Source organism: Nannospalax galili, unplaced genomic scaffold (genome assembly GCF_000622305.1).
Source record: "Nannospalax galili isolate Female #2095 unplaced genomic scaffold, S.galili_v1.0 scaffold1830, whole genome shotgun sequence".
NCBI lineage: Eukaryota > Metazoa > Chordata > Mammalia > Rodentia > Spalacidae > Nannospalax > Nannospalax galili.
In genome coordinates, this window is record NW_008328092.1 from 1,163,666 (window position 1) to 1,186,913 (window position 23,248).

General features: G+C 39.3%; 1 protein-coding gene across 2 annotated transcripts; it reads right to left on the reverse strand.

Moving 5' to 3' along the window:
* Window positions 1-13,421: 13,421 nt before the first annotated feature.
* LOC103746687 (G kinase-anchoring protein 1-like) lies at window positions 13,422-14,468 on the reverse strand. Of its 2 annotated transcripts, XM_008849059.1 has the most exons (2): window positions 13,901-14,468; window positions 13,422-13,747 (listed from the first exon to the last, which is right to left on the reverse strand). In XM_008849059.1, the coding sequence occupies exons 1-2, from the start codon at window positions 14,466-14,468 to the stop codon at window positions 13,422-13,424; spliced, it is 894 nt and encodes a 297-aa protein (XP_008847281.1). The 2 variants fall into 2 exon arrangements, with proteins under 2 accessions (XP_008847281.1, XP_008847218.1); XM_008848996.1 differs by having other exon boundaries at window positions 13,422-14,468.
* Window positions 14,469-23,248: the final 8,780 nt, after the last annotated feature.

Here is a 23,248-nt window from a genome sequence, read left to right on the forward strand (position 1 = left end):
TACTTCATTTCTTCTTTCCTTACTTCCAATATCCACTGAGTTTCATCTACGGAGGAAGCTCACTGTGAGACATTTATTAACAAACACATTTATGAAAACCACGTTGTTGTACCCACAGCATAATACTCATTTGGGAAAAGCAGAGTAAAGTATGTAGTTTCTGTTTGGGGATTTCGTTTTTTGTTTGGGAAGGGGAATTTTTTTTTTTTTTTTTTTTGGTCTTTTTGAGACACAGTCTCCTTGGAGCCCCAGCTAGCCTGAAACTCCCTATGCAGACCAGGCTGGACTTGATCTTACAGAGATCTGCCTGCCTTTGCCTCCTGAGTGCTAGGATTAAAACTGTGGCCACCACACCCAGCATGGTTTCTGTTTTTTATGCTGTGGTGATTGGATGATGATTCGACATTTTACTGGAACTTACCCAGATGCAAAGCATCTAGTCTAAGCTGCCTTTTCATATCTTATAATCCTTAATAAACAGTTTCTCATATGAATTGTGATGCAGTATGGTGTGGAAGTATCATTCAGAAAGTCAGGAGCAAGTCATAAGACAGGGCATTAAGTACAATGTCACAGAAAGCACACTGGAATGGAAATCAGTAGAATCGAGTTCAAATGTGGGTTTTATTTCTAACACACTGTGCAACCTCAGGTCAGTCCATATGAACCTTGCTTGCTACATTTGGACACCGAGAAGAGGTATTATTCAGAATTTGAATCAAAAGTGGCAAACAGTCAGTTAAAAGGGTTCAGGTATTCTTTTTTTTTTTTTTTTTTTTTTTCTGGCTGTAGAAAGGAACTGGAATGAGTTGAGAGAGTACAAGTGTGCTTTCAGCCTTTATGGACCCCTGTTTCTTCATTCCTTTGATAGGAAAAGACACAGAAGCACAACAGTATTTTACCTTTAAGGTAAACATGTGACCTGTGATATGGCACCTTCTTGACCATAGCTATGCCATGTTAAAGTTTAAGCTGACTCTAGCCTTTGAAATTATCAGGCAGTTGGCCCAGGGTATAGGAACACATGTCAGTAGGACCCCCGTTGTCTTGGCAACAGGCCAATGTGTCCCAGAGTGCACCTGCTAACTGCAGATTTATGGTTTCTACTGTAGGTTATGCTTGGCTTGCTTCTGAAAAATAGTAATTGTTGCTTAACAGAATAGAAATTGTTAAGGGGGCTTTGCATCGGTAAGCTTGGGCACTTAAACTTTTCACCCCTGGTTATGGTTTCTCTGTATAAAAGCTTATCCTAGAGATGGCTTGGGGCTACACACTTGGGTTCTGACACTCTTGTGTAGCCGCACAGCAAAAACTTTCATTCAGCAAAACTGTCTAAGTGGTCTTCTCTGGTGAAGCACCCACAACAGACCCGTGTACATTGCTCACCTACCTATCCTGTCCTAGGCTGGTGGTAGCTTTTACTACTTCCTAGGAAGTTTTCTCAACATCCCCTCCTAAAGAGAAGTTTCTTAAGCCTCAGGGAGTGAGCAAACTATACAAGGCTCAAGAAGTAAACAAAACTCACAAGTCTCAGGAAACTTCTGAAACGTTACAAGATAAGCAGTGACAATTGCTGGGGAGAAGAGACTCTCCCACCCAGAGCAGAGGCTCTCCTCTCACAGAGCAGAGACTCCCCACCCGGAGCAGAGGCTCTCCTCTCACAGAGCAGAGACTCCCCACCCGGAGCAGAGACTTTCCTCTCATAGAGCAGAGACTCTCTCTCCACAGAGCAAAGATTCTCCCCCCACAGAGCAGAGACTGTCTCCACCGCAGTATTACTCCTTGGGTCATGCAGATGGTCCTGGCTTACCACTTTGGGAATCTGTGGTTGTAGGGCTGCTCTAGTGTAAAAGCAGATGACAAGCTAATACCCAGTTTAAAGCCTCACTATTCTGTGATTTGTATTCTGAAATCACAGGCATTTTTAGAGCATCCTGGCTGATACGCTGAGCCACTGCTTCAGACTGAGAGGAAGTGGGCAGCGCTCGTGAAGCACAGGCGCTTGGAAAGAGCTACATTCTTCTCATTTCTAAGCACACACACAGTTCAGACATGGGATCTGTCTGAGGCGCTCACAGCAGCAGTTGCCTCTTTGGAACTTCATTTCCTATAACAAGAATAGACCCAATAACTTCCAAGGTCCTCCAGCCATCTGCAAATATGACTAAGGAAGGCCTGCTGGCCTTTCACTCTTCACACTAATGAGATGCAGTTTATCGTAAAAGAACAGTTTCATGTTAGACATGTCCGGGGCAGAGTGCCTGCAAATGTCTATCCTATTGGACTTTATCTACAGGGCCTTGGTGGTCAAAGTTCTGTCCCAAACACAGAGGCTGAACTTAGCTTATTGGTTCCTGACATTTCGCTATAGAAGCTTTATTAGTTTTGCTTCTGGTTATGGTATCTCCAAAGAGTTGTGTAGGAATCTTGGAAGACAGAGGCATTTAAGCTGCTACCAGAGGCTTTCCTGTGTGCTATTTTTCCTTCTTTTCTTTTTCAGACAGGGTTTCACTAGGTAATCTTGGCTGGCCTGGAACTAACAGAGACCTACCTGCCTCTGCCTCCTGAGTGGTGAGAATAAAGGCATGTGCCAACTGACCCAGTGTGCTACTTTAGAGAGGAAGAAGAGTGAGGTTTCTAGGCATTCTAGAGAAGAGTATTTCAGTGCTAGGGGGCATGCCATTAGGAGACCAGAGCATCCTAGCCACATTCTAATCATTTGGAAAGTTTGTCATGGCTTGGTCTCATGAAGAGGACTTTTCTTGACCCAAGTGTGGTCAACACAGAGCACATGCCACACTTTGACCTCAGAAATGAACCTCTGGTTAGCCACCCCAAATGAGCCCCACTTCCTTCTGAGCCCTCCTTGAGTACCTGTTCAACTGCCACATGCCTGGGGAGACAGAAAGAACAAATGAAGTCACCCAAGGTGATCGGTTGGCCTAAAGATACCAGTGACACTGTTGATAGTCTACAAGTCATTTCAGTTTTTCATATGTTAATAAGTCACACCATAATAGATTTTCCAAGACTCAAATGACACAATGAAAAGTCAAGCTGCCACTTGGATTCATCTTGCGTTTTCTGTTATAATACAAATGTATCAGGAGCTAGTGAGATCTTGACTCCATTAAGCCTTCTAATGCTTCTTGATATATAATAACTACATGTAACTACAGTATTCTTTTTGTAATATATTTTAAGATTATAAAATGAAAGGCATTAATACTTAATCTATGAGAAATACAGAATGTATAATGATTATATGCTTTCTTTTGCCCAAAATGGGAGTGTTCTACCTGTAATTGTGTGAGTACTTGTGCTCCCTTTCTTAGGGAAAAGCACAGTGGTAACCATAGATTACTCCAGTCTAACCACAGATTGGATCTATCTGCCATATGCAGTTCAAGAAAGATGCCATCTAGAGCCTGCTCAGCTAAACCACATGTGGCCCAACTTGTGAGAGATGAAGGAAGGTCATTGCCAGCAAACTCCACCCCATCTCCTGGAGCCTGCTTAAGCTGAACCACCACATGTAGCCAGGACACATGGGACCAAGTAAGGTACATCCTCCATTACCACTTCCTGTGATCCATCCCTGGCCTCAGGAGCCTGTTCCAGCTGACCAGACACAAGTGGCCCAGTCTAGTGGAGACCTGTTAAGACTTCCCCCGATTTCCTACCTGCCTCCTTCCCTCCAGTGCTTTGTGAGATCCAGCCCACTGCTCACCTCTAGGCACTAGCCTAATGGGCTGAAAATACATTACAAAAGTCACAACCAACAAGCTTTCTCCAAATTTTCAGATCTAATCAGAAAAAAACATATATAATATGAAAAACCAAGACAATATATCCCCCTCCAAAAACGCAAGTCTCATAGTAATGATCTAAAAGAGAATGACTTAGATGAAATGGAAGGCATAGAATTCCAAAGAACAATTGTAAACATGTCAAAACGTTCAGATAATTACAGAAGTCACAAGCAAACAACTGAATGAGTTGAGAAAGGACGGGAATAAGCTGAAATTTAAGAAAATACAAAGTGCTGAATGAAATAAGGAAGTCAATTTTTATGTCTCCTTGTAGCCCTAGCTGGCCTGGAACTTGCTATATAGACCAGACTGGCCTTGACTTCATAGAGATCCTCCTGCCTCTGCCTCCTGAGTATTGGAATTAAAAGCATGTACCACCATGCCCTGCATCAGTTTTGGAGATGAAAATTCAACAAGGAGATATAAATATTGATGGCCAAACAGAAATGAAGATGAAAATTAAAATTTCAATTAGTCAAATAAAAAGCTCAGTGGAAAGCCTCACCAACAGAATGGACCATGTGGAAGACAGAATATCAGGGCTCAAAGACAAAGCAGAGGAATTAGATCACACACTCAAAAGAGAAACAAGAACTCATGAATGGACCATGTAGGGTTTTAGGGAAACCATAAAAAGACCAAATCTATGAGTTATGAGCATAAAGAAGGATTTCATGTTAAAGACAGTGAAAATATTTTCAACAAAATCAGAAAAGAAAATTCTGAAATCTTAAGAGATGCCCATACAGATACAAGAGACCTATAGAACAGTAAATAAGCAAGACCAGAGAAGAAACCACACTGTATACTATAGTTAGAACCCTGAAAACACAAAATAAGGAATACTGAAAACTGTGAAAGAGAAGGACCAAGTCACACATAAAGGCAGACTCATTAGAATAACAGATGATTACTCAGTAGAAACTTTAAAAAAATATTTATTTTTATTTATTTTATTTATTTATTTATTTATTTATTATTTATTTATTTATTTATTTATTTATATTTTTGGACTTTTTGAGACAGGAGCTCCCTGTAACCTTGGCTGGCCTAGAACTCACTATGTAGACCAGGCTAGCCTTGATCTCACAAAGACCTACCTGCCTCTGCCTCCCAAGTGCAGGTATTAAAGGCTTGCACCACCATGCCTGGCTTATTATTTTTATTTTATGTGTCTGAGGGTAATGCCTGTGTGTATATAGGTGCACCCAGTCGTGCCATGCCTACAGAGGTCAGAAGAGGATGTTGGATTCCCCTTGAAAATGGAGTTAACAGATGGTTGTTAACTACCATGTGGGTGCTGGGAATTGAGCCTGGGTCCTCTGCAAAAGCAGCTAGTGCTCTTAACTGCTGAGCCATCTCTCCAATCCCTCAGTTGAAACTTTTAAAGATGAGTTCCAAGCTCTGAAAGACCACAACTGCCAATCCAGACTATTATACCCACAAAGCTATGTTTTATGAGTAAAAGATAAATAAGAACTTTTCATGATAAAAACAAACAAAAAGAATTGATGACCGCTGTCAGCCCTGCAGAGGACACTTGAAGGAATACTTTGAGTCCAAAAAAGAGGGTAAACCACCCAAGAAGGTACAGGAAAAAATAAACAATTCCAGGGCAGTTAATCAAAGGGTGTCTATGAAAACACAAAATCATCAAAATGACAAGAGCTAATACATACCTATCTATATTAACTCTGAATATTAGTGGTCTCAGCTTCCCAACTAAAAAAAAAAAAAAACATAGAGTAACAGATTGGATTAGAAAACAGGGCCCATCTGTTTGCTGTCTCCAAGAAAAAGACACCTCATCATCAAGGACAGATGCTATACTACTTTAGAATAAAAAGATAGAAAAGGTATTCCAAAGAAACAGAACTAAAAAATAAGCAAATGTGGCTATTCTAATATCTGACAAAGTGAACTTCAAACCGAAACTGGTTAAGAGAGACACAGAAAGTCAATTCATACTCATTAAGTGAACAATCCATCAAGAGGATAGCACAGTTCTGAGTGTACATGCACCAAATGCAGGTGTATATATTTCACAAAACAAACACTACTAGATCTAAATTATTACTAAAGACATAAATTAACTGTAACACAGAAATTGTGGTGGACTCCAGTACCCCACTTTCACCATTAAACAAGTCATCCAGACAAAAATTAAACAGAAACATTACAATTAAGTGACACCTTAAATCATTAAGAATTAACATATGTCTACAGAACATTCTACCCAAACACTAAAGAATATGCATTCTTAGCAACACATGGAACATTCTCCAAAATAGACCACATTTTATAACAAAGCAAACCTTAACAAATACAAGGAAATTGAATAATATCCTGTATTCTATCTGGTCACAATGGAATGAAAGTAGATATCAACAGCAATAGAAACTACACAAAATACACAGAGAGAAAACAATACATTTTTAATATGCTAATTGGATCACTGGAATTTTTTAAATTCCTAGAACTGAATAAAAATGAAACCACTCAAGTTAAAATTTATAGGATATGGCCAGGTATGGTGGTGCATGCCTTCAATTCCAGCACTTGGAAGGCAGAGATTGGCCGGTCTCTGTGAGTTCCAGGCCAGCTGGGGCTACAGGGAGACCCTGTCTCAAAAAGACCAAAAACATAAAAAAAATTATAGTATACAATGAAGGCAGTTATAACAGGAAAGTTTATTGTGTTAAGTGTCCACATCAAAAAATTTAAGTATCAAGGCGTGGTGGCACATGCCTTTGATCCCAGCACACAGGAGGCAGACCAGGCAGATCTTTGTGAGATCAAGACCAGCCTAGTCTACATTGCGAAGGTCCAGGCCAGTTGGGGCTAAAGGGAGATCCTGTCTCAAAAGAGAACCCCCCAAAAAAGGAAAAATTAAGAGCACTAAATAAATAACCCAATATTGCACCTTAGGATTTTCGAAAAACAAGAACAAACAACACAAAAGTAACAGATGGCAAGACAGAAAAGAATGAAACAGAAATGAATAAGTAATGTATAGAATCAATAACATGAAGAGTTGGTTCTTTGGAAAGATAAGCAAGACTGACAAGCTCTTAGCCAAATTAGAGCAAGAACACCCAAATTAATAAAATTAGAGATGAAAAAGGAGACATTACAACAGATACCAAAGAGATTTAGAAAACCATGAGGATGTGCCTTAAAAACTGATATTCCACTAAGTTGGAACATCTAAAAGAAACATAATTTTCTAGATGCATAGGCTCTAAAAATTAAACCAAGATTAAATAAATACTTTTTTGTAGTTAAGTGTGCTTGCATTTAATGTCCAATGTAGTTCAGTAAATACATTTCCAGCACTTGCACATTAGGAATAGAATTCCCTTTCCTCTCCAACCTGTCCAATGTAGGGGTCGGGGGAGAGCAGCAGACACTAGGATCCAGAGAGGCCAAATCCTGGTCCCACTTCTCAGATCATATGCATATTCTATCTGTAGAAGCTGGCAGTCCTCTGTAATATTGGTCAGAAGGATGAAAACTTGTAATTCCAGGTTGAGAGGTTTAGATGGTCAAATTCAGTGCATAGTGCTTTTGCCATGGGATAGGGAAAAAAAAAATGAGCAGCTTGCTCTCCCAAAAGGCTTTATGCAAATTTTCCTGAGAAAGTTTATGATTTAGCCAGAGAGCCCAGCATACTACAGCTAACACAGCATTAAACATATATCCAACCATAAAATCCATTTCCATTTTCCTTTTGTGATTTTTTTTCTACTTTAAATGAGTTTGCATACCAAAGTTTAAAATTCAAGGTGTTTGATTTAAAAAGTACTTGGAACCCAGGCATGGCGGCACATACCTCTAATCCTAATAATTGGGGGGTGGAAGCAGGAGGATGAAGATTTTGAAACCAGCCTTGTCTCCATGAGACCCTGTCTCAAAAAAAATGATATTACTACTACTGTATTTGTATTTTCCTGTATGACTCAATAATATAATCATTATAATCCTCAACATATATATATACCTCTCTCATTTTATTTTTGAGACAAGGTCTCCCTGTAGCCCCAGCTGGCCTGGAACTCCCTATGTAGACCAGGCTGGCCTCAGTCTCACAGAGATCTGCCTACCTCTGCCTCCTTAGTCCTGGGATTAAAGGTGTGTGCCACCATGCCTGCCAATCCTCAACATATTTCTATGTAATAAACTACAAAGCAATCGGTATTAAATTTGGATTACTTGAAATTATGTCTCATATGAAGTTCACAATTTAGAATAATCTGAATTTGTGAGAAAGAGCTTTTGCTAAAATTAATTACCTTTTATAATTGGATGATACTCTATCTGCAACCTGAGAAGAATTAGTGGAAATGCTGGGGATGCTATGAACATTGTATAAGCAAAATTGTAACTCATTGTTTCTAGCAATGCAATTCAAAGAACTGCAACTGCTATATTATGTTTAGGGGTCAGAGAATTGTTTGTGTACCATAACTACCGCTTGTGAGAAGACAGCACACACACGTGCACATGTGTGCACATGCATGCCAGCTTAATATTTGTGAATTTCTCCAGACTGAAAAAGAAAGCTCTGTTTGGAAGAGAAATGCATCCATACAGTTTGTCTGTGTTCTTATCCGAAGCACCTGTGTAATTATCCTACTAAAATTAACTTGACACTTCAGGGTATGAGTCAGCAGTAATTTGGTGTTAATGAAACACACTTCAATAATGGATGGTGGTGTGATTTCCTTTCAAAGATTTGAAAAGTTCTCTAAAGGCAAGAGATTATGGTAGATGTTGATAGAGAAAAATGAGTGATAAAATATTCTCTGAAGAGAAAAAACTCCTTTTTTAAATATAAGGGTAAAAATGCTCAATAAGGATTTGGGGATCTCACATACACTCATTTGTTATGATTCAAGTCAAACTGAGTACATATGGTGAGAGTGATCACTGTGGGACGAAGCTCGTCCCAACTCCCACACCTCAAGTTTGCTGCCTTCTTTGGGGAGAAATCTTCTTTGCCCTACACCAGGACTTTTGCGGTCCCCAAAGACTAGACTTTTGTGCCTCAGAGCCACAGCACTCCAGGTGCCAGATTGCATGTAGTCCAGCAAACGGTTTCCCTTGCATATTGATCTGAACATGTCTGCAGGCCTCAATTCACTTTGTAAGGTTCAGGTGAAAATGCTCCCTGTCTATGAATTGTTATTCTTTTGGCACAGGGAATCCATACAGGGACACGTGAAAGTTACTCTGTGCTCAATTTGAATTTCTAGTTTTGTAATAACTTTCATTAATAGCACCATGTGGGAGACTTGCTGGTGAGTGTATGTGGGGCCACAGATGATCCAGACAGTAGAGGCCACCAATGTTCTGAGCACCTGGCTGTATTGCACAGTTTAGCAGATGACTTGCTCTCTTCTCTGCCTCACTGGCTGCATAGTCGGTGATTGGCAAACCTTTGGATGTTTGTGTCTCTTTTTGTCAAAGTCTTCTTAATAAGTTGGTTACAGTAGTGGCCCCATTTCTGTTGTTGATTGGTGTATTTGCTAGCAGGCTTCTGCCATGAGATAGCATTTAAAATACTACTATTAAATTAAATAATGCAGTATTTTTCTATTTTGTCTGAAATTTATTCTACTTTGTGAATTCAGTGTAGGTATCCCACAATTTAGTCTATTCTTTCCATTACTATTTCTATTTCTATCATTTCCTACAGGCGGCAAATCAAACTAGTCGATATTTCTTTTCCAATGTTAAGATTTTTAAGTCCGTTTTGTGAATTAACATCAGAGACCTTGCCATAAACAAAGACCTTGCCAGACATGGTGGCACATGCCTTTAGTCCCAGCACTCGGAAGGCAGAGGCAGGTGGATCTCTGTGAGATAGAGGCTAGCCTGATACACATAGGGAGTTCCGGTTCAGCTGGGGCTACAAGGAGCCCCTGTCCCAAAAAGATGTTTAGAACTTTGAAAGAGTTCATAAGAAAACTCAGTGTTGAAATTTTCCCTTTGTTCAAAAAAAATATGTGAAATTTTTATTTTTGCTAATAAGTACTCTTTGAAATGTCCTTTAATTAGTTTATTTATTTTTTATGTATATGAGTGTGTTTGCTTCTGTGTACGTAAGTGTACCTGTGTCATGAAAGCCCACAGTGGTCAGAAGAGGGCACCATATCCTCTAGATCTGGAATTATGAATGGTTGTTAGCTACCATGCAGGTACTGAGAATCAAACCCAGGTCCTCTGGAAGAGCAGCCAGTGCTCTTTTATCTGTTGAGCCATCTTTCCAGCCCTGAAATGTCCTTTGATATGTTTATCACCAATGGGGCCGCATGCTTACAAACATGCAGGCAAAATACCCATGAACATAAAATAAAAATAAAATCTTAAAAAAAATTGTTCACCAAGGCAACTATAAAACATGGCCTACTAATTGGTCTACTTTATTTTTTATTATTTATTTATTTATTTATTTATTTATTTATTTATTTACTGTCTTTTGGGGACAAGGTCCCCCTGTAGCCCCAGCAGGCCTGGAGCTCACTATGTAGGCCAGGCTGGCCTTGATCTTACAGAGATCTGCCTACCTCTGCCTCATGAGTGCTGGGATTAAAAGTGTGCACCATGACGCCCGGTTCTAACTAGTCTACTTTCATTAAGTAGTTTTTAAATGAATCTTTTTCTGTCAGTGAGCCCAGATTTGTACCAACAAAGTAATGAAATAGAGTTTTGTCTTCCATAAATGAAGTGACCAGGAAAAATTATCTCTAGATTAACCAAGTATTCCTATGACATTTTTAGTTAAACATGACAATAGAATCATTTGTTTCTTTTTGAACAAATTATATTTACAGAGCTATTTTCCATGACTGGCAGCCCTTTTAAAAACAAACAAAGACAGAAAACACGATGCAGTGTTAGGTTTTATTTTAAAGATTGTGATATAAAAGCTTGACTAGAGAAGCTCTAGAAAACAGGTTAAAAATCATTTTTCTTCTTTGTTTTAAAAATAAGCAGGTTCAGATCCACAAGGCTGAGAAGGACAAGGCTACAATACACCAGAAGTGGGTGTTAATGAAATCGTGAGCACCGTGCAATGCCCTTGGCTTTATTCACTCTCCAAAGCAGAGTGGTGGCTTTGAATCAATGTTGTCAGTGGTGACTAAGCTTGACCCATTTAGAAATGCTTATTTCATAATTCCCCATCTATGGGGGCTGCACAGTGTGAGTACAGTGCTAGTGGTAGTGAGCTCTGCATCTGAATACATTTTACAGGTTTATGACTTTTAAAAGGAACATCCCTAATCTTTTAGTAAAATTAAATGTTTCTTTTGCTAATTTCCATCAGAGAAAACTTAATCTAAAGGATTATCAAGTGAGAGTTGTTTGTCAAAAATCAGGGGGAGGGACTGCCTAGAGCCAACTAAAATGAGAACACAACTTATCAGAGCCATTGGGAGACAGCAAAGGCAGACCCAAGGGGAAGGTTTACAGCTCTGAGAACTTACATTAAAAAACCAGAGAGAGCTAATAAGGAACTTAATTATGTACCTCAAAAAACTAAGAAAAATTAATGAAAAGCCAAAAGAACACTACAAAAATACCTAGCAATGAGCCTAACCACAGAAGAGAAAAGCATCTACTATGAAAACTTTAAGACACTGAAGGCAGGCTGGAGAGATGGCTCAGCAGTTAAGAACACTGATTGTTCTTGCAAAAGACCCAGGCTCGAATCCCAGCACCCACATGGCAGCTAACAACTGTCTGTAACTCCAGTTCTAGGGGATCTGACGGCCTCTTTTGTCCTCTGTGGGCATTGCACAACATAGGTGCACTTACTTACATGCAGGCAATACACATACACACATAAAAAAAAAATAAAATATGAAAAAAAATTTTAATTGAAAAAGACACTGAGGAAGGAAAAGAAAACACTACAGGAACAAAAGACTGCCTGTGCTCATGGATTGGCAGAATTAATATTGTAAAAATGGCTATATTACCAAAAGTGATCTACAGATTCAAGACAATAGCTTAAAAATGCCAATGACATCCTCCACAGAAATAGAAAAAAACAATTCTAAAATTAACATGGAAGCACAAAAGACCCTGAGTTGTGAAAGTTATCCTAAGCAGAAAGAGCAATGTTGAAGCCACCACAATACCTGATCCAAAATTATATACCACAGAGCCGTAGTGGTATATAACAAAAACATCATGCACTGTCAGAAAGCAGATGTGTAGATGTAGTGGAGAATAGATAGCCTTCTCTTCAAATAATGGTCCTTGGAAAACTGGATTTTCACACATAGAACAATGAAACTAAATTCATATCTTTCATCCTGTGTAAAAACAATTCCAAATGAATCAAATACCTTAAAGTAAGACCTGAAACTTTGGAATTGCTAGAAGAACACATAGAGAAAACACTTCAAGATGTGGTTATAGGTGAAGACTTTCTGAAAATGACCCCAATAGCACAAGAATAAGCCCAAGAATTCACAGCTCAGATTACATGAAATCAAAATGCCGCATTGCAAAGGAAACAAACATCAAAGCAAACAGTCTACAGAGTATGAGAAAACATTTGCTAACTACACATCAAGCAGGATATTAAATGTAGAACCTATAAAGTACTGTAAAAATTAGACAGTACCAAAGAGCACCAGAGAAGCTTCGTCATGCAGCAGATGGTGATTAACAGAAAGCCACAACTAGCCAAAGTGCAGAGAAAAAGAGACTGCAGAGTGCTGACCCCTGAATAGGACACCTAGCTCAAACCTCTGCCAACCAAGGCTCAGGGACCATTCTGGAAGAGGGGGCAGAAAACTGTAAGAGCCAGAAGTAGTGGATGACCACAAGACCAGATAGCTAGGAAGTTACTCATATGAACTTAGAGCAACGTTAACAGCACACACAAAACCTATTCAAACTCAAACCAGACAAAAACCTAGCACAGAAGTGGGGAAATGGGCCAGAATCCCAACCTTAGCTAAGGAACTATTAGCAACTCTTCCTCCTAGGAAAGGGAGAGTTGGTTTTCTTTAAGAGAGTGACACTAGACAGGATAACTAGGCTCCAATGGATGGACTCATGCAGAAGGACATTTAGACACAAACTTGGCTTAATAGGCCTTAATATATATGATATTATTCATGAAATCCAGTGGGGGGGGATATAAGAGTGGTCCAGTTAGGAGAGGGAGTCTAAATATGATCAAAATATATTATATGGAATTCACAAAAATTCAATAAAATAATTTCAAAAGAAAGGTATGGAACTGAATAGAGAAATCTCAAAAGAAGAAATACAAGTGACCAACAGATATTTTTTTTAGTAGTAAAGTAACTTTATTGACCGATGAAAAACTAAAGTGATAAGAAGATTGGACAGTAAACAAGACTCATTGAGTTCTGCTGGAATTCTGTATTTTTTATTTTAACTTTAAGCCACAAGAACATAAAATTGTAGACTATGCATGAGATAGTTGCTTTTAGTTCCTTCAACAAAAACACATGGTTTAGCGATTGGATAGCATTAAAGATGCACATTTTTTTCCAAAATCCTGTAAATATTAACTCTTGTGCTGACTTTAAAGGCTAATGTAATCACCTACAGTGGTCAGATTCAGTTTCTTTTCCCTTTTCTGCCAGCCTGGTATCTGGCTAATTCTGCCTGTAATACTTTTACTTTAGATCTTTCTTGTTCAAAAGCAGCATGAAATGAAGTCAGCTGTATGATTAGCTCATTCTTGATGCTTTGTGATTCCTCAAGTTGCAGAAGTATTTCTGCCTTATCTTTCATTTCTCCCTCCTGAAGCATCTTTAGTAATTGTCCATTTCTGGCCTTTACTTCTTTATACTTTGCTTCCCTCTGGGTGATCACAGTTTTGAACTTCTGAATTTCAACATCTTTCCTTTCGAGTTCTAACTTCAGTCTTTCAATTCTTAGAGCTATCTCCTGGTTGTATGCAGGAGCTGTACAATGATCTGTTCCACTGTATACTGTAAGTTGTTCTCTTCTTTTTTCCTTAATAAGAATCTTATGACTATCATCTTCCAGGCTATTGGAGAATCCTCCATCATGTGATAAAGTCTGGGAAGAACTCAATTCCTCAGTCTTTTTATTTATATGTTCTTCACATTGAAAATCTTTTAGTGATACTGTAAGAGGTTCTTTTCCCTGATGATTCTTTCTTTGATTTTTTTTATTTATAACTTTTGGCTGACTTGAAGCATTTTCAGCATTTTCATAACTCTTTTTGTGTTCTTCATATTCGAATTTACTTAGCAGCAATGCCCTCTCAAGACCAGCTTCAAACATTTCAGTTGTCAGCTGTCGGTCTCTTTGTCTCCACTGCTGCAGGTTTTTTGCTTGTGAATCCCTTTGTGCTGGGACTGGGGATGAAATGCAAATGGCGTGGGAGGATTTCTGGGGAATTTTCTTAAAAGCGAGATTTCTGAGCTCATTTGTTTCACCCGGTTGCTGTTCTTTCTTTCTTCTTCTTTTCTCTCTTTTTTTCTCATTTGTAGTTGATTTGTTTTCCAGAGTTTGAGACTTCCCAGTGTTCTGGCCTTCCTCTTTTCCGGGCTCCGAATCAGAATCACTGTCCACTTGCAACAGGGCAAAACGAGAGGCAGTTGTGAGAACAGAGCGAAGGACTGCTGACTCCATGGCACAAAATTCTCTTTTAAAATGCTTGTGTCAAGAATAATTCCTCATTCATGAATGAAAGCCAAATTCCACTTTTAACGCTGTTAACTGATACTCAAAGCAAAGTACACAGGCGAGCAGGATAGGACAACCTGGAAGCCACTCGCCTCCTCCCCGGCCTGGAAGTTGAGTGGAGGACGGGTGTGGGCACTAACGGGCCCGCCCGGAGGCGGGAGCGTGAGGGGCGGCGGGAGCCAGGCGGGGCTGGGCCTGTGCGCCTGCAGATTCTTTTCCCGAGGGCGCTGGCGTCGGGTAGAAGTCGGCGGGTGGTCGCCACCAACAGATATTTTTAAAGTATCTAACATCCTTAGCCCTCAGGGAAACACAAATCAAAACTATTTTGAGTTCCATCTCATCACAACCAAAATGGCTATCATCAGGCAAATGAACTGACAAGTTTTGGTGAGGATGTGGGAAAAGGGGAACCCTTATTCATTGTGGCTGGGAATATAAACTGTATAGCCACTGTGGAAAAACAGTATAAAAAATGTTTCAAAAAACTGAAAATAGAGCTACCATATGACTCAGCCATACCGCCCCTGGATATGTACTTGAAGGACTCTAAGTCAACACACCACAGAGATAGTCCACATCCACATTTATTGCTGCAATATTCGCAATATTGCTACAATGTTCACAATATTGCTGCAGTATTAACAATAGCCAGGATATGGAACCAACCCATCAACCGATGAATAGACAAAGAAAACGTGGGAGATATACACAAGGGGTTTTATTCAGCCCTAAGAAATAATGAAATTACATCATTTGTAGGAAATGGGTGCAACTAGTGATCATGTTAAAAGAGACTTGGAAAGCCAAATATCACGTTTGTTGTTTTTATTTTATTTTATATGTGTGAGTGTATTGCCTGCACGTATGTAAGTGCACCTGTGCTCCTCAATGCCCGAGGAGATCGGAAGACAGTGCTGGATTCCCCTGGAACTGGAGTTAGGCTGGTTGTTATCCACCATGTGGATGCTGGGAATTGAACCTGGGTCCTCCAGTGCTCTTAACTGCTGAGCCATCTCTCCAGCCCCATTTTTTCCTCATATGCAGACTCTAGATTTAAATACATATACAATATGTCATGAAAGTAGAAGGGGAACAAAATGGTGAAAGGATAAAGAAGGGAAAGTCAGGGAGTTTAATGGGGGAAGCAAAGGTAAAGTACCTTGTTTTCTTTCCTATGCAGAACCTACATTAACCTACATGTAGATATATATAGTTAAATAGAACATATATAATATATATGATATGAAAGCAGAAGGAAGGGTTTTTTGAGAGGTGACCAGTCGTAGGAGGAATGGGAGAGGGTAGTGGGGGTCAAATATGAGAAAAACACAATAATTATGTGTATATGTATATATATGAAAATGTCATCTGAAACTAATTTATTCGTATACTAAAAATGAATAAAGACTTTAAAAAAGGAAGGAAAAAGGTAAAGTGGAAGTTTCTCCCTGTCTCTTTTCCTCCCTCATAGTTTGATAATTTTCTTGATCGTGGTTCTATCATATTTGGTCCTGGTTGAAAACAGTATGGATTAGAGTTCCCACCTGAATTTTGATAGGAAGGTAGCATGACTGAAAAACAAACCTTTGTTGCATTATATCACTGTGATTTACAGCTGTCTGCTACTGCAGCATAATCCAGTCCAATTGAGTCTATTCAAGACTCAAACACCCAGAATGATCATTTTCTCAAAGTTTAGCAATATATGTGGAAAAGGACTCTATAGGTATGCTTTAAAAAAAAACAACTATTTTTATGTGTGTGAGTGTTATGACTGCATGTATGTAAGTGCACCTGTGCTGTGCAGTGCCCATGGAGGACAGAAGAGGGCATCAGATCCCTTGGAACTGAAGTTACAGAGAATTGTTAGCCTCCATGTGGGGCTGGGAGTCAAACCTGGATCTTCTGCAAGATCAGCCAGTGCTTTTAACTACTGAACCATCTCTCCAGCCCTCTGTCAGTAGCTCTCTTTAATTATTATTGCTAGCATGATTCTGTACTCGATGGGAAATGAAGAACGTCATAATTATCTGACTATTTATTTATTTATTTATTTATTTATTTAATTACTTACTTACTTACTTACTGTCTGTCTTGCTATGTAATCCAGACTAGCCTGGAACTTGAGATCATCTTGCCTCCACTTTTCTGAGTGCTAGAATTACAGGTGTATACCACCTCACCTGGCTTTCAATATTCTTTTAGAGGGTGCCATCCCCATCAAAATCTAAAATGTTTAAACTAGCAATTTCATTTGCAAAAACATCTTTTAGCAATATTCACAAAAGATCTAGAATCTTTACAGCATGCCTTATAATAAAAACTGAATGCATGACAATCAGAGAATAGCAAATGGAATGATATAGGCCTTTCATTTAATGAATTTCCTATATAGCTATTACAAAATATAGAGACTTTGCATTCCAACCAAGATATAGGAAAAGGGGATTGGGTTCATTTTCTATATGGGAAATAGAAACTGGACTTGATGAGTTTAAAAAGAATAGTCTCAGCACTCAGGAAGCAGAAGCAGGTGGATCTCTATGAAATTGAGGCTAGCTTGGTCTAGTGAGTTCCAGGCAAGCTGGGGCTACAGGGAAACCCTATCTCAAAAAGAAAACCCAATAAGTAAATAAATAAATATAATAAAGAAAACACAAGTTTGTGTAGGTAGGGAAGCAGGAGTGGATCTGGGAAGAGCTGGGGGAGGAGGAGTGAATATGATCAAAATACAATGCATGAAATTCTCAAAGAATTAATAAAATTACTTTTAAAATATAATAAAATAATTAGCAATAAATCACTAAAGCAGCACTTACAGGGATATTCATAGTGCTGAATAGCTGTTTTCAAATAGAAGGCCTCCACTAATGAACTCAGCTTCCTCCTTGAGAAACTGGAAAAGAACAGCAATTTACCCCCCCAATAAAAGAAAATAAAAGAGATCGATGAAATATAAAGCAAAAAGTAACAGAGAAAAGCAATAAAACAAAAAACTGGTTCTTAGAAAGGATTGAAAAATGGAACTCCTTTAGCCAGACCGATCAGGTAAAAAAAAGTGTACATAGAAGTTATCGATATCAGGAAGGGGAGGGATGATATGACTAAAAACACTAAAAGAGGGGCTAGAAACATGGCTCAGTGGTTAAGAGCTCTGGCTGCTCTCACAGAGGGCCTGGGTTCAGTTCCCAGCACCCATATGGTGCTAACAACCATCTGCAATTCCAGTTCCATGGGATCTGACACCCTCTTCTGACCTCAAGCACTGCTCAACATAGGTGCACTTAAATGCATGCAAGCAATATAATTATACACATAAAGTAAAAAAGAAAAAGAAAATACTAAAAAACACTAAAAGTTAATAACGTAGTATTAGGAATAGTATTATAGCAGTCAATGTAACATCTTGGATGGAACTGGCTAATTTATTTAAAGAGCAAAACTTTCAAAGCTCATTCAAGAAGAGACAGATAATCTGAGTCACTTAATGTATACTGAAATCATTAAATTTGTAATTAAAATTTTTCCCACAATATTAACTCTAGATACAACAGACTTTACTGTGAAATTATACAAACTACTTAAAGAATTATATATAATACTATTTCTGCACAAATTCTTCCAGAATAGTAGCTAGAAGGAAATACCTCAAAACTTATATGAGGCCTACATTATATGACATCAGTATCTCAGCACACTATCACCAGAGAACTAAAAACCAACATCTCCTACAAAAATAGCTTCAGAGTTTCTAATCAAACTTCTAGCAAGTTGCCTTCAAAAATTGGTAAAACATACAATAAATGATGACCAAATAAGGTTTATGTCAGGGCTCTAAGACTGGTTTAACAGTGTGGTTCACCATTTTAACAAACTAATAGAAATAAGATCATCCCAGTGGACATTAAAATAGCATCTGAAAAATTCTAACATCCGTTTTTCATTTAAAAATTCTTAACAAAGTAGGCTTGAAGAGAAGTTCTTGAGTCTGATAGAAGGTATTTACAAAAACTACTGATATATTAAATGATTAATTATTTAATATTTTCTTCCCTTAGGCCAGCAGTAAGACAAAATTTTCTGTTCTCTCAATCTAGAAATCAACTTGGGAGAATTGACATCTTGACTATTGAGTCTTCAAACCAATGACCATGAGTGGCCCACCTCTCTACTCATTTAACATTAGTTATTTATTACTGTACTGGAGATACCATGTAATTAAGAAAATAAATAAATAAAGGTATGTCTAATGGAAAGGAAGTAAAATGGTCTATACCCACAGACAGCTTGACTATGTAGAAAATCCAATAGACTTTGCTAGATTCCAGTAGAAACTTCTAGAACTAATTATTTATACAATGATCTTGTATACATACAAGATCAAAATGAAAATCAAATGGATGTTGTGCTGGATAGCTTTAGTGTCAACTTGACACACCTGGGTTGAAGGAGCCTCAACTGGGGAATTGCCTCCATTGTACTGGCCTGTGGCCATGTCTGTGGGGCTTCTTCTTGATTACTAAGTGATGTGGAAGGGCCCAAGCCACTGTGCATGGAGCCACCCCTGGGCAGGTGGGCCTGTATTGTATAAGAAAGCAGGTTGAGTAGGGGCCCAGGGAGCAAGCCAGTAAGCAGCATTTCTCCATGGCCTGTGCTTCAGCTCCTGCCTCCAGATTCCCGCCCTGAGTTTCTACCTTGGGCTCCCTGATGAACTGTGACTTGGGAGATGTAAGACAAATAAACCCTTTCCTCCCCAAGTTGGTAGTGGTCAGAGTGTTTTGTCATAGCAATGGAGAATCAAACTAGAACAGATGTCCATATCATGGCCAGATTAGAAAAAATTTCAGGACTGGGAAGAGAGCTTTGTGAGTATGGCATTTGCCATGCAAGCATAGAGATAAGAGTTCAGTCTCCAGAGCCCATATGAAAAGCCCACTGTGCTGGTGTGCATTTGTAATTCTAGGGGAGGCTGAGACAGGCAGATCCCTGGAGCTGATCAGCCAGCCAGCTTAGCCTACTCAGTGAGCTCTAGGCCAGTAAAAGACCCTGTCTAAAAAACAAAGTACATGACATCTAAAGTTGAGCTCTAACCTCCACATATACATGCACACATGTGCAGTGCACCCTCGTGAATGTGAACCCACAGACTTACACATATGCACGCATTCACACACAGACTTACACACCCATACACACAGAAATTTAAAAAATTCCTATGCTATCTATAAGAGCATTTAAAAACTATGAATACCTAGGGATCGTTTTGACAAGATATGTGTAAGATTTGGACATTGAAAACTACAAGTGTAGAGAGAAACTAAGGCATATCTAAATAGAGATATGTATTGATTATCATCATTGATTTGAGGATAACATTTTCAAAATATCAGTTCTTATCAAATTGATTTCTATATTGAAGGAAACATCAAGAAATATTTTACAATTATTTGTGTTTGTTCTAAAAGTAAAAAGGAACTATAAGTTATCTATAATAGACAAAATAATTTTGAAACTGCAGAATGAGTTAGAGGGTAAAACAATTTGATTTCAGTATGTATTATAATAAGTTAGAAAAATCAAGGCAGTGTAATATTGCCATGAAACAGAATATAATCTGGAAATATACCTACATACACATGGACAGCCAATTTTTACAAAAGTTCAAAGACAATGGAGAAAAATACTAATCTTGGGCTGGAGAGATGGCTCAGCAGTTAAGAACACTGGTTGTTCTTGCAGAAGACCTGGGTTTGAATCCCAGCACCCACATGGCAGCTAACAACTGTCCGTAACTCCAGTCCCAGAGCATTGCACAACACAGGTACACTTACCTACATGCAAGCAACACACACAGACATAAAATAAAAATAATAAATAATTTTTTTTAATTAAAAGAAAAGAAAAAGACTAATCTTTTCAGCAACTTGTGCAGGAATAGTACACACACATACATAGAAAAATGAATGTTGTCTGATACCTTGCACCAGACACAAAGAACTATCTCAACTGTATCATAGTATAACATCTGACTCTATAGTAGTAAAACTACAGCTCAGGGGTAGAGTGCTTGCCAAACAGGTGCCACACTCTGGATTTGATCCCCAGCATAGCAACAAACAAACTTGAAAACTGTAAACAATGTAGAAGAAAATACAAGAGAAAAATCTTTGTGAGCTTGACTTAGACAAAGATTACTTAGATTTAACATCAAACAGATGTTCCATGTCTTAGTTTGTTTCTCCATTGCTGTGACAAAATACTCTGACCAATACCAACTTGGGGAGGAAAGAGTTTATTTAGCTTATATCTCCCAGGTCATAGTTCATCAGGGATTCCAAGGCAGGAACTCAGGGCAGGAACCTGGAAGCAGGAGCTGGAGCACAGGCCACGGAAGAACTCTGCTTACTGGCTTGCTCCTCTAGCCCCTGCACAGCCTGCTTTCTTATGCAACACAGGCCTGCCTGCCCAGGGGTGGCACCACCCACAGTGGACTGGGCCCTCCCACAGGCTGGTCCAAAGAAGGAAATTCCCCATTTGAGGCTCCCTCAACCCAAGTGTGTCAAGTTGACACTAAAGCTATCCAGCACAATTGACCCCTTGTCAACTTGACACAGAAACACATCAGTATTAAACCATAACCTTTCCAATTCTTGTCCCCAAGATATGATGTTAGCATTAATATCACAACATAAGACAGTACAACCCTAAAAACCCCACATAAAAAATCCAAACACTTAAAAGTTCTCAGTCTCTTTTAAAAGTCTCTTAACTGTGGGCTTCTGTAAAATCCAAAACAAGTCCTGTCTTATTTCAAAGGGAAGAATTGGGCACACCTAAGCAAAACCAAAGTCCAGCAAAGTAGCTCAAGGCTGGACATCTGGGATTCACTCATGATCTTCTGGGCTCCAAAGGATTCTGGCAGCTCCACTTCTCTGACTCTGCCACCCACAGCACAAACAGCTTGCCTTGCACACCCAGGCCAGCTCCATTCCACACCTACTGTGGTCCTTGGTGGTTGTCCCATGGTCCGGGGCATCTCCAAAATGCTGGGATCTCCACTGAAACTGAGGCTACACCTTCACCAATGGCCTCTTCTTGCCTCTTGGGGTGCAAAGCCTCAGATTCTCTCCATGACCCCTTCAATTCTGGGGTCTTCACTGCAACTGAAGCTGTACTTTCACTTATGACCTTTCCTGGCCTCTCAGAGTGACAGGCCTCAGCTACCCTCTTCACACTTTCAACACCAGAACCATGCAGGAGACTCTTACATGTTACCAAGTCCTGCTTCCAGCTTGAGATAGAGGCTCGGGTCCCCTCTGTGTGCTGACCCTGAGGAAATACCTCCCAGAAGATTTCACCACAGTGATGCTGGTCTCTTGTTACTTACAGCTGATTTTTCAGCCCCAGCTAACCAGCATCAACTGTCCCAGTAAAGCAAAGGTTTTACTTCAGGTTCTGGTCTCTTCTTAATCATAGCTGATTCTTCAGCCCCAGTTGACCAGAACCTACAGATTCTCAATTCAAAATCTCACAGGAACAGCCCTAATAGTCTCTACTTCCCTTTGAAGCTTCACAAGCCAGGCCTCCATCATCCATAACTCTTTCAACATAACTGTTCCAAGCTCCACAGCAACAAACTCTAAGCACTCAATGACTTTTCCAGCCCAAAGTTCCAAATACCTCCACAATCCTCCAATGTCAGGTCTGTCACAGCAGTACCCAACTTCTGGTACCAATTTCTGTCTTAGTTTGTTTCTCCATTGCTGTGACAAAACACACTGACCAATATCAACTTTGGGAGGAAAGGGTTTATTTTATCTTACATCTCTGGGGTCACAGTTCGTCAGGGAGCCTAAGGTAGGAACTCAGGACAGGAACCTGGAGGCAGGAGCAAGAGCACAGGCCATGGAAGAATGCTTGCTCCCCTAGCCCCTGCACAGCCTGCTTTCTTATGCAACACAGGCCTACCTGCCCAGGGGTGGCACCACCCACAATGGGCTGGGCCCTCCCACAGGCCAGTCCAATGAAGGAAATTCCCCAGTTGAGGCTTCCCCAACCCAGGTATGTCAAGTTGACACTTAAAAAAAAAAAAAATGTTGTTAAATTAGACCTTCAAAACTAAAACTTCTCTTCAAAAGTCACTATTAAGAAAATGACAAACATTCCACACACTGGGGGAAAAATAGCTACAAATTACACATCTCCATTACTTGTAAGAATATATAAATTTAGGAGCTGGTAAGATGATGGAAGGTGAGAACGAACTCCACCAAGCTTTTCTCTATCCTTTACACAGAGGTAAAAATACCAGAAGTGGGGTACTGTTGCACCAGTGTGCCTCCCCACATAAACATAAAAAATAATAACAATAATGTAAAGGATTCTCTAGGTGCAATAATGAGAACACAGCCAATTAAAATTAGTAGTTGAATAGATAGTTTACCAAAGAACATGTACAGATGGTAAATAAGACATGAAAAATGCTCAATTTCATTATTTATCAGGGAAATGTATATTAAAACTGCAGTGTATAACTGTGAGATTGGCTTTACTATGTGTGGGTTAGGATGTGAAGGAACAGGAACTCTAATAGACCATGGGTGGGAATGTAAAATTGTACAATTCTTGAAAAGCATTTTGGCTGTTTTATTTTTTAGAAGATACTTTTTAAATTAATTTATCTATTTTTATGTATGCGAGTGTTGTGGGTGGGTGTATATAAGTGC